Source organism: Schistocerca americana, chromosome 1 (assembly GCF_021461395.2).
Source record: "Schistocerca americana isolate TAMUIC-IGC-003095 chromosome 1, iqSchAmer2.1, whole genome shotgun sequence".
In the NCBI taxonomy this organism is placed as follows: Eukaryota; Metazoa; Arthropoda; class Insecta; order Orthoptera; family Acrididae; genus Schistocerca; species Schistocerca americana.
Window position 1 is genome coordinate 689,871,750 of NC_060119.1, and position 13,194 is coordinate 689,884,943.

At 41.5% G+C, this 13,194-nt stretch overlaps 1 protein-coding gene across 6 annotated transcripts in view; it reads left to right on the plus strand.

Annotated features, from left to right (window-relative positions):
* Positions 1 to 13,194, plus strand: part of LOC124609172 — a 754,237-nt gene that overhangs the window by 515,347 nt on the left and 225,696 nt on the right. Inside the window, exon 1 of one of the 6 annotated variants that reach the window (XM_047140054.1) lies at positions 7,062 to 7,361. The exons of the other annotated variants lie outside the window; for them this stretch is intronic. Coding sequence (XP_046996010.1) covers positions 7,162 to 7,361 — 200 coding nt within the window. The 5' untranslated portion in view covers positions 7,062 to 7,161. Of the gene's footprint in view, positions 1 to 7,061; positions 7,362 to 13,194 lie in introns of those variants that run through there. 6 annotated transcript variants of the gene reach the window in all.

Consider the following 13,194-nt stretch of genomic DNA (forward strand, 5'->3'; position numbering starts at 1 on the left):
GCTTTCTTTCGATCTTAGTGGTTGAAATGTCGGAAGTAAACGCTTCTACCTCGAGACTACTTACATACTTCTTGTAGCAATTACAGCTAAGTATTGCACTTCGTTTTGAGTTCATTTGCAACAACAGTCCGGAGCGTCTCAAAATTTGTTCATGGTACTTTGTCAGTAAAGACGAAAACTGAAATATCTTACAAAATTTTCTATGTAATGTTGACCTTACACAAGCAATGGAAATTTCGTATTTTCATCTACTGCTCGACTAGTATTATTTCCAACCTGTGACGTGCCAACCAAATCACAGAGTATGGTCTCAGCTGCAGTTTCAGCTCAGTCGACTTCACTTTATAGATAGTTTGAAAGGCTTCGTTGAAGCCTAAGAGCTACCAGCTACGTTACAACGGTTGAGTTACACAGCATGAAAGAAACCCCAGTGTGAGAGAGCTTCTACAGAAACGGCCTCTCTCGTTGCACTCGAAATATGTAAAAAGGCGGCCCTCAGGGTTTCTCCTTTGGCGTGAGACAAAGAGCTCACAAGATAATTTATGTCATCAGTGTGCTACGTCGCTAAATCATCACCTACTTTCCTTTTTACTTGTAGAAACTGTATCGTAACTCTGATTGTCGTGTCACGGCAATTTAAATATGGTTTCTAAGTTCGGAAGGTGAGTGTGCGCAAATTACATTGCCAATCACACTGCAGTTCAATAACAAGCATGTTAATGATATAGTGAGCTCCTGTAAACGAATATTTAAAATACTACTATTACAAACACAAAACAACATTTTGTTAAATGACTTAGTACATCAAGAACGCAAACTCCGTACATCATACAGAAAGAAGGGAGTTCCTCAACAAAATTTATTTTTCCATAAAAATGTCAGGTGAAGTACAGAAGCGCTCCGAAGCGGAAAGCCTTTGTTTATCTTTCAAGGAAATAAAATGTCATAAAATGGTTCTTTGTTTACGAAACTTGACAGAGTAGATTTATCAGATAAGATTAACTTGGTTATTAAATGTTTGAGCTACTTAACGAGGAACATGGAAAGGAGTACAGTGCGCTTGTCGAGTGCCTCTAAAGATGCAGGCATTTGATGAAGAGATAATCTGCCGTGTACTGCGTATTATATGTTATGCAAAACCAAAGAGAATAAAACAAAGACATTTTCATGTCATTGGCCTATTATGATACTGATATTTTCGAAAAGATTTAGCACAGGTATCGCAGTACATCCGATGTGTAACTATTCCCTCGGTTTTGCCGGTAGTATTAACTCATCTATAAAATTTGAAGTAGGCAGTACACTGTACCACTGCCACGAATAACAATTGTTTTTATGGTGATGGCTCTGAGCACTATGGGACTTTACTTCTTAGGTCATCAGTCCCCTAGAACTTAGAACTAGTTAAACCTAACTAACCTAAGGACATCACACACATCCATGCCCGAGGCAGGATTCAAACCTGCGACCGTAGCAGTCGCGCGGTTCCGGACTGCGCGCCTAGAACCGCGAGATGTTATGGTGGTGACGTTGTATTGAGTTGACACTCTGTTTTCCAAAAACGGAGAAATCTGACTCTGTGGACGGCATCTGAAAATTACGTCAACCAGGCGGAATACGTTGCAGACAGCAGCACACGTCCCATGCGTGCTGCAAACAGAGGAAGCATACATCCGTGCCGCGGTCTTGGCTTCTGTGCTTACGTCATCCGTTTCTGAAGCTCTTTGTCATTTGGCGCATCGTTCGTTGGTGACTCACAAAGATAGCTAATTCGATGGAATGAATATACATGCCGAACTTCAAGAAGAACATGTTGCGTCAGGTGCAGTCAGATGTTTATCTGCTCCTGGAAAGGAGTTGACGTGACGAGGTTTTTGTAAACAATTTTCAACATCGAATGGGAATTTGCGGTACAGAAAATTGCCCAGGGATCACCACTGTGCGTGTGTGTGTGTGTGTGTGTGTGTGTGTGTGTGTGTGTGTGTGTGTGTGTGTGCGTGCGCCCGCGAGCGCGCGCGCGCGTGTGTGTATTTATGTGTGTAGTGGGTGAAGTGTTATGAAACTATGAGTGTTTAATGTGTGCAGTGGCTGATAGTGAGATATGAGTGAAGAGTCTGGCATTACATTATTTAATAAGTCATCTGTAAAAAAAAAGTATTATACTGTATTCCACGAGTAAATCTAATGATTGTCTCTAAATTGAAGTCTGTAAATGTATGTGTATACGAATTAGCTTATTTTAAATTGGTCTAAACTTGTAAATACTTTGACGTGTCATATAGCCTTGCAAAAAGAGATCTATGGATGAATAAAACTACTACTACTACTACTACACCTGATAAGCCCTTTCGTTTTAAGTGAGTGAATAGTTACTAGCTATCTATGTTGTTGTTTTTGTTGTTGTCGTTGTTTCTAGCCGAAATGACTAGTTTTGACATTTATTTTCTGTTGCCGCCTTACAAGTCAACTACTAAATATTCACACAGATATCTTACAGTGTGAGAACGCTAAGGAGAAACTGCTTAAAATTCCCACACTACAGTATCACGCCAGTTTAACAGAAAGAAACGATTTCGGAAATGTTTTCATCTTCTGGTACAGGCGGTGACATTTTCGGAGGGGAAATGCAAACTAAATAAATAACGAAAGATTTCCAGGTTTGTAGAATTTGAAGTCTATCGTAAAGCACGTGCAATTGAGGAAGGCCAATTGCCCCCGTACTTGAACGTAGAGATTATCTGCTTTCTGTTTATTCACCAACCACAGCGAACTAGCACCGAGGAATTACGACTACTGTCTTTCTAATATGTATTAAAGTCTTCCATTAGACACAGAATTTTTTGATGTGTTTGAAAGTGCCACATTGTAAATGCTCAAACAGTCTTCTTATTTAGAAGAGGATTCAATCAGAAGACGCATGATTTGAACGATTCAGCAGGGGAGGTTACTGCTAACATGCATGGATGCAATCTTGTCAGGTATCAGAGATACTCTTTTAAAACAATTTTTGTAAAGCTAAAGCTAAAATCATTACACTAACTTAAAAGCATAATATTTTACAATAATGAAGTGAGACCACTGACAGAAAATCGTCAGTACACCATTTCGTTCTAGAATCTGGTAACACTAACCTCTGGTCAGTTTTGTTAACAGAGAATCGAATACCTATCTGGATCGATATGATGGATATAGACCTCATCTACTATAAGAATTCTGGTGGAAAAGGTACTGTACAGCTCCTTCCTCTTTGTGATGTTTCTGTAATGATATCCATCTTCCCTCTCACTTTAAACGCAAGTAATTTGGCGTGATACTTGCAATGAGTCTTGTCCTTATTTCATGCGATCTTTTCAACCACCTTCCGCAATGTTTGAGGGTTGGTATCTGTCAATATAAGAAGCACGCTTAGCGGTGGTTGTTCCCTCATGTTAGCACTTCACAACCATACCACGAACAGTCGACCTGTGCAGCTTTAGAAGGGTTGAAAACTCCCTGATGGTTTTGTTACTCAGATGACATCCAGCGATTAGTCGATGTTCGAAGTCACTGAGCTCCCGATACTGCCCACCTCCATTTATGCTGGTCTCTCGTAACATCTAATGGTCAATTCCGGATTACAGTGGTGTTCGTATAGCACCAATAAGATAGTGTGCTTTTAGAATCATATTTCGCATGTATGAGGCATACAGTCCAACACTATAGACTGAAAAATCTTTCTCGTGCACACGATGTGTTCTCTGTTTGTTGTGGAGAAGGATCACTGCTCTATATTCCTTCTTGTACATCCACTCTGACAAAGATGCGAAAGGAGATATATACAGTTTTATAATTCAATAAACTGCGGGGTAGAAAGATAGAAGATGGTTGATTAAAATTTAGCGCCATGTCGTCGGGGAGGTTACTGCTAACAAAATACCAGATCAGTTGCTCGAAGCTTAGCTTTGTTCAGGCAAACTACCAAGTATCGACTGCATTCATTTGGAGGAACATCGGTCAATATAATACGAATGACCAGAGGGTGATTTTGACTCGCTCTTGCCAAATTAACTTCCTTAACGCTTGTTCCACTTGTCACACATAGCACCGCTGGACAAAAAATTAACCACCCCCAGGAAGTACGACACTACTACAGTGCAGCATCACCTCTAGCTGTGATAATGGCATCAAATTGGACATCAAAAAGCGTCAACAAATTTCTTCAGATAGGCCATATCAAGTTGATGCCAGTAAGTGACATTTAGATTCCGTAGTGTTACGTTTCATCTTTTGTTCCAAACAATCCCACAAATTTTCTATGCGATTAGTGTTAGATGATTTAGCGAACCAATCGAGGTGTGATAGGATGTCTGAATGTTCCATCTGACCAGGAATGTGTGCATGCGGCGCTGAGAACATGTTATCTTGGGAGTGTACACAGCATACACATAGCGAAGATGTGGGAGAAAGGTCAACACTTCGTCATTGTGAACACTGAAATAAACATCCAAGTCATGTTGGCGGTAACTCAAAAGAATACGAAAAACACTTCGTAAAACATCACATAATCACTTTCATCCTAAACGATACCCTCCACACACTGTTGTTCAAACGACTCATTTGGCGGTCAGAGCACTCGACATTCAGTCAATTGAAAAGAGGTCAAGTCGCCATTCTTCGGATCGCACTTCTTGCCTACAGTCAGTTGCTGTCCATTTTATGTATTGTTTTTCACGCAGAACTCGTTTAGCTTTATATGTAGTTGGGGGCAATGGCCTTTAGAGAGATATCTACCCAAATGCCCATCAGATAGCAATGCTCACCCGGGATGTGGTTTCAGATGGACTTGTATTCACTGATAGCAGCAGTTATTGTCGTGTTTGGAACAGATTGTAATTGACAAGCCCTGTCAGTTACGACATTTTTACTACCACAGTTGTTGCACCCCATCGTCTGGCTCAGAATGGTACACGAATCCTTGCCGAAACATCGGAGAGTCCTCGTTGATACAACGACAAATCTGCCAATTACATTGACGTTTTAGTCAAGGGCACGTCCAGACGCGACAGCTCCTTTCTGGCTTTCTTCATGTCTCCACTAAAACCCATCTCACTCCACTGGTTCCATACGCTCGACTGGTACATACAGCACACACCACTGCCATGACCGTGGAGTGAGAAATGACAGCGTGGTACAAGTTCTGCATCATGTACTATGTTCCAAAATGATCAGTGTGGTCGTTTGTAGGAGTGACTAGTATTTTGTCCAGTGAGTTTATAACCTGCCATGCAAGTGAGAACCGTTAGAGGATTGCGTGGTGGCTAGAGCTGCGCTCTGCCAAAACTACGGTTTTGTAATTGAGTTAGAGTACATAGATGACGTAGTAAATGGTGGGATTACCGGTGGTATTGGTAGCATTGGTAGGGAATGAAACGTAAATGAATATGTGAGAAAAGAACTGGGAATCAACGACTTCTCATTGTTTTTTGTTTGTATGTTTTGCACATAATTGCTGGCCGGGGTGGCCGAGCGGTTCTAGGCGCTACAGTCTGGAACCGCGCGACCGCTACTGTCGCAGGTTCGAATCCTGCCTCGGGCATGGAAGTTCTAGGGGACTGATGACCTCAGAAGTTAAGTCCCAGAGTGCTCACAGCCATTTGAACCATTTTTGCACATAATTAGGAACGCACAACGTTCAGTGTTAATCGAGAGTGTATTTTATATCCTTACAAAACAAAACTGCACGAAAGAAAACTAGCTACTCGCGGAAATTTGGCGCTTTTCTGTAACCAGAACAGTAACTTTTGATGCGAGTAGACTTTACATGCACTCAATAGAACGTCTTTTTTCATGATCACAGGCAAAGTTTCCCGTTATAACTGATAAGCGCAAAAGTTGTTTATGGATAACAGAAAAATGTTTTAGATAAGCTGGATGAAGTATTGAATCGATGTTTGATATGCTTTAATTTTCCATTTTTCCTAATTTTAATTTCTTTCAGGAAATAGCCTTTTCTAGCACTGTATAATAAATTTGTTCAAAAATGGCTCAAACGGCTCTGAGCACTATGGGACTTAACTGCTGAGGTCATCAGTCCCCTAGAACGTAGAACTACTTAAACCTGACTAACCTAAGGAAATCATACACATCCATGCCCGAGGCAGGATTCGAACCTGCGACTGTAGCGGTCGCGCGGTTCCAGACTGAAGCGCCTAGAACCGCTCGGCCAAACCGGCCGGTTAATAAATCTGTATTTCTTCTTATTTTTAGAATAACATCCCTCTATTTCACATAACAAATCAACAACCTTCGAAAAAAAAAAATCTAAATTTAACATTGACAATTTCAACTTTGCTATAAATACTGTTTATTTTTAAGTAACAAGAGGACAACTATGTAGAACAAAGATATTCCGTAGGTTAAACGGCCCTTTTCATATCCACACTCCGTTTCTAGACGGTTCACCGCTTCCAGTGATCAGGGGACTCTAGTAAGACATTGATCGAGTACGCAAAGTGATCGAAATGAGGTAACGCGCCGGCCGCGGTGGCCGAACGGTTCTAGGCGCCTCAGTCCGGAACCGCGCTGCAGCTACGGTCGCAGGTTCGAATCCTGCTTTGGGCATGGATGTGTGTGATGTACTTAGGTTAGTTAGGTTTAAGTAGTTTTAAGTCTAGGGGACTGATGACCTCAGATGTTAAGTCCCATAGTGCTCAGAGCCATTAGAATCATTTGACGTAACGCCCGATACGTATGCAACACACCTAACGTTTAGGTAACGCGATTACGATCTTAACTGACCAAAGCTACTAGGAAAACTACCGTAGTCTGCGCTTCCTTACGATAGCCTACGGTAGTTTTATATTTTTAATGGTGGCAGTGAACAGTTTTCAGTGACTGGCGAGTACGCGATACGACTTCGCTAGACATCCTCCACATTGCGGAGAGATAACATGCATTACCAGCAGGAAGAGGAGTAGTTACTGGGAAGCGGTAACGGAAGGAAACGCGGGCCAGCCGGCGCGTGACGTCATCAGCGGCGGCGCGGCGGAGCGGCCTCCAGCGGCCGCCAGTCGCCGGCCGGTCGCGCGTCGTGAAGGCAGCAGGCGGCAGCAGCAGCAGCAGCAGCAGCAGCACACGACCCACCGCGTCCCAACGGTCGCAGCGCCGCCTCCTCGCTCTCGAATGCCTCCGGAAGGAGCCGCCGCCGGTAGCATGGCCGCTAAAGTGGACCCCTCGGACCCGCACGTGCGGAAGCTGGTGTACAACATGTACCGCGGCATGCTGGGCACCTACAACGACAAGGCGAACGCTCTGCTCAGCACCATGCCGCAGGAGCGCGTCCGCGAGGACCAGGGCATCGCAGACAAGCTCGAGAGCATGATGTGAGTCCTCTTTCTTGTTTATACCCGTCTGCACTTGCCCCGAATCTCGTGCCGCGCCGACTGACTCCTACCTGTAGCTATCGTGGTGTCCTTTACCATACTTCTCAATTCGTTATCACTGCTAATATTGCATTGAAGAAATCTGTATGCGTACCATTCGGAGACCCGATGAAGCTACCAGGTTGAGTACCCGCCATTATCGGGGTAGGCATATAGTATTCTCCTATATGATGTATTTATCTCTTGCTTTTTTAAATTTTAATTTCAACGGCCTTTGGCAATCCCTACAATATTTGTTTTTTATGAAATAATATATGCTGCAACAGTCACTTGTTACTAAAATTTTATTAGCTCGACGCGTTTCGGTGGCGTCCTGCCATCATCAGTTGCGTTAACAGTTATTTCCACGTTATAATTAAAATGAATGAGGTTAGTTTCCTTTGCTGTGTTTTCTGGTGAGGTTATATGTCAAAAATACGCTTGTTCAGGAAGATACGTATGTTATAATGCGTTCATTAATTGATAGACATGATTACTTCGTTTTGTAACAGCATTTACTTACATTTTTTTGATAGTTTCGTTGTCTGGCACTCAGCGCATAGTAGCAAGTACACCACAACTTAACACTTCCACATTCATTCATTTGTTAACGTCAGTCCAAAGATTCTTAAAAGCTGATATAAACTAGCTACAAATATTGTACTATTGTTAAAACAGTAGGATGCAGTGAAGATAAAACATTATATCTGGATGTAGTTATGTCAAGATACATTTTCTACAACCTCACTTCATTTTAATTACACCTTAAAAGTAACTGTAAATGCACCTGATGGTGGCAGTAAGCTGCCGAAACACGTCGTGCTAATAAAATATTAGTAACAACTGATTGTCGCAGCATATACTAGTTCATAAAAGTCTTTCAAGCAATACCCACATGACACGGATAAACTTAATGTCTTGATGGATCTACGTCAATCACAGAAAATTGAGACAACGGAGAATGGAAATCAGAAGGGTTTCATCCATTCTCGGTGTCACGTTTGGTGAAACTGAAACAAATCAAGCAGAAAATGTCTCGTCAGTCGTTTGATTGGTGCTACTATAACTGCAAAAGGCCGGGTTGCATCGTGATCGGAGACCACGTTAAACAGTGGGACCCCCCATCGCTGGCGGAGTAACTCAGTTCAAACGTCGGAGGAAGGCACTGGTGTACCTTCTCCAACAGGAACGTGTCTAGTAAAGCGCTGTGGTTTTCAAACTAACCAAAATAATTGATGACAGTTTTACTCAGCATGAGTCTCACGCTGATGCAAAATGTGCATACAGTTGTTAGTAAGAGAAATTTACTTGTTATAACAAGAGCAATAAAAGTAACAGTTGTTACAAATTACACGATGGATAAGCAAAAGTAGTCTATGATAACAATTTACTAGTTTTTAAATTTCTTAAAGGGAGCTATTTGCCTACGCAGACACGAGAACAATATGCCACTGACATTTCATCGCAGAGTATGACAGAACCAGTATGTCCCGTCATTTAATAACTGAATAGTGACCTATGGTATAAATAAGTCATGTTCGATTCCATAGGAATGATTACACCCACGACCATGATGTACTACAGGACAGAAAGAAGGTCAGCGTCCGTCGTAATATCATCTGTCATCTGTCTTTTTTACAGCAATCCAAATCTAGATTTCAACTGACAGTGCAGCTTTCATCAGGGCTACAAATGAAAATAATACAACAACCAGGCATAGAAACACACATTGATCAAACCCCATGTCATAGTTGTGCACAATTACATTATTACGTGGATCTGTAATTGTGTACAATTGTAACATGGCGGTTGATCAACTTGTTGTTTCTGTGCCGTATTCTTGTATCATGTGTATCTACAGCACTGAAGATAGCTTCAGTGTCTATTGAAATATAGATTTGCAATACAATAAAAAAGAGAGATAATATTACGACCGATGCTGATCTCCTTTCTGTCTTGGATAAGTAAAAGTGGTACATGTAATAGCTTTCTGACACACTACCCATCTCAGTTTTTTATTAGACTCAATTTCTCTAGTTTAATTTCTATTGAGGGTATATTTATATATGTCAGAGGAGCCATTCTCCAGTCATTATCTACGCTATGTATAAGATCCATGCTTTCACATATATAACTCTCACTCGACCCGCCACAATAACGGTGACCGGATTCAGATAACCACAATTCGTGTGACCGTCTCTTAATAAATTTAGCAGCATACGTAACTGACGTAATAATGCGATGAGAGGTGGCATATCAGCCTGAACTGCGGGATAAATAAAGCTAGATGTGGCAACAAAGGGAGTGATATGATTCGATTCGGACAAATTTCCCGCGGTTACGTAATCAGTTACAATATGTTCTCGTGAACATGCCATTGTTCTGCTATTTCCACCGCCTGTAGCCACATTATGAGTAAGACTGTTGCATCTTCTTATATGCATGTGGTCTGTGATGAGCTATTTTATACTGCGAATGACACCACGGCACGTTTCTGTTGCTTATACCTTCTCATACTGGGACTATTTACTTCTATGGAGTTGGATGGCTTGGCCCCTAGCAGCAGGTAATATTAATGTACCTACATTGTGACGCTTAAGCAGTATCGAAGAGTAATCAGTGCTCTCTTTGTTACTTAACTAGTGAAGCGTCCATTCCTCTTTTCACTTGCCTTGTCGTCATTATTAGTTCATAGATTTTCATCACGATGAAATTTTCAGCAGCTTTCAGTAGACATATTTGATTCAAATCACATCCACCAATACTATTGTCGTTACGTAGGTGGTGTTCCCTAGGCGCCTATGACAAACATACTAGAATGATTTGTGTCAGACAACAAGCAGTGCTCTTCCTCGCGACGTAATGTTGCAAACTGACACAACGAAGCGTGTACGTCCAAGATTTTTGACTAAGGAACCTTTGACAGTATTGAAACGAAGCTGTTACTTACGAGAACTGCTCTAAGAAGAAGAGAAAGGGCATTAAAGTACTGTCGAGGTTCTGAACAATCTGTATCGTTTCTGTAATTATTGCTGTTGTTCTCCATGAAAGAGCAACGAGCTGTGACGAGGGTATTCAACTAGAGAGCTTAGGTCGTTCATTTCAGACAGGACGGGTTTGTATTCCTTCGCTTCTCTTTTCATATCACGGCGCCGTCCTCTCATGATTTATGGCTAGCAGACCATGCAAAATGTCGACGCGGCCTTTATGCGAGCAAGCATGCGTAAAGATCCGGGCGAGTGTACCATGTCGGGGTTCAAAGGCGTGTCGAATGCTAACCATTATGCAGTGCCTCCAAAAGAGATTTAATGACGATGCGAGACGTGGCGGGCCATTCAACACAAAGGCGGCCGCTGTCCTCCTTGCTTCTCACTGAGCGAAATGTAATTTGTACAGATTTCGTGTCGTTATGCTATATACAGGCACTATTCAATTATGACAGAATACTCAGCAACTGGGTGTGAAGTCAGTTGTCTTTCTTGGTAACTGTTTTGACCCACTTTTATATTCTACAAGCCATCACGAAATGCAGCAGGGAAAGCGTACCAGTAATTGCTAATAGGAAGTTGCACTGCTGCCAAATACAATATTTCTGAGAACGAAACACGCAACTCTCTGATTGTCTTTGTCAACCTGACATTGAAACTAATTGATTTTACAAATGCAACTTTCTGATAGATCTCAGTCCGTTCTTAATAGAGCTAGATTAAAATATGCTGCACTTGAATTAATATTATTATATAACTATGCTGCAACAAAATATTTTACATTACGACTGAAATGTACGCATGAACATAGTAGACTACTGAGTCGCTAGAGAACCCCTTCTTGAATCACAAGCTGTCAGGTAACACGAAACAGAAACTGAAGTATGTCATTCATAACTCTGTACTTAATTTTTAATAAGTGGTTCATTATGCTGCTTATATTACATTCAGATACATCTGAACTGTCCAGTATACCCCAGCAGGGGCAATAATTACTGCTGTACCTCATCATACACTACAAAATTTGCTATTATTTTCACGCCTTCTGTGTGATGTGTACGAAGTAGCCCAGAAGTGATTCCAGGCATATCAAAGAAAAGTTTTTAAAATAGTCTAACAGACTATCGTCTTCTTTCGAAGAATTTTGGAACTGACTTGACTATTGTGCATATTGAACTACCACATTAATCATCACGTTTCTTCTCTTCCTATCAGTTTCCATAATATTTAACAACTAGCACCTCCACATTGCTTGCTTTCCTCGTCTAACAGTTACCAGAACTGTTACGGCGCGTACACATCGACTGCAAACGCAAATAAGAAACATGCGTTACATGTGCGAAATGTGTCGTTTGACGCTTCGGTATCGTGTTTCTAGCATATAATCATACTAAATAAAAGTAAGAAACTGCCTGAAAAGAAATCGAAATCTACCAGAGTGCAGCGGATTCGAGGTTTACTCATGTTACCCTCCACTTTTGGGTACATGTGTTTATCCAAAAGAATTGTTGAAGCGTTTGGAATCATTATCAAGTAGGCATCACAACAATTTCCTTAGTCGGAGTGTAGAATTTAAGATTGTATTTATAATGTCATATAGCAAAAATAGTGAAACAAAAAGGGAAAAAAGGAAAAAAGTGCGACGATGAACATTTCACGTTCGAAATTGTTGGTAGCGTATCATACAATAATATGAAGGATAAAATGTTTCATAATTTGTTATAAGGAGTGCATCACACTACTTCAGTTTCTGATGTGTCAGGCTTGTTACCTAACAGTTTGGAAATTTGTGGTAAGTTCCTGTGGAACCAAACTGCTGAGATCATCAGTCCCTAAGCTTACACACTACTTAAACTAAATTACGCGAAGGACAACACACACACACACACACACACACACCCATGCCCGAGGGAGGACTCGAACCTCCGACGGGGGGAGCCACGAGAACTGAGACAAGGCGCCTTAGACAGCGTGGCTACCCCGCGTGGCACATACCAGTTTCCGAACATTTACTGTGACTTTCAGTTCAAGCAGTTAAAAGAAAGAGGGTATCGTGTTGTGATCCATAATTCACATAAAACTGTATGTTCTTCATCTAACTGGCTGGGTTACCAGTCCTCAGACAAAAGAAGACAACGGCTTTAGAATCATATTACAAAACTTATTTTCTGGTTGCTAGTTTCTTGGTCACATACAGAAACTTCGGGATCTAGCGAAAACTTTGCAGCCGAGCGATGCTCCACACTTCCTTGAAAACCTAGATAGAGTGCTTTTCTTCTTCTGTGCCGGAACTTGATCTCACTGTTGTAGCAGGCCGTTCTTTTATCAGTATTTACTTCTGAGGACTTCCAACGTCTGTCCGATAAAAATACGGATGCAGGGCGACCGCTCCTATCAGTTTATTTAGAAAGTTACATCACACCGAGAATCCCGATTACAAGAGCGGACACGGTCAAATGCACTGGAAACAAACACTTTTTTTTTTCCCTAGAAATTTATGTAATTCGTAGATCCGCAGTTTGAAGAAATAGCAGGCGTGTGTCATTTGTACCACGTCTCAGAATTTTGTTGCATTCCAGATCGTACCCGTGGATTATTCGTGACTGGGACAGGAAAGCGGAGAGGTGACTAGTACACAAAGTCCCCTCCGGGACACACCGTAAGGTAGCTTGCGGCATATATATGTAGATGTGTCCTACCCCTGCAAGAAAAAGATAGTGCTACTTTTATGGTGTCTGTAATGCACAACGTGTTTTCAAAATGACGAAAGTTCAGACTTAAATAACTTACTTGCGAGTACTCTCTAG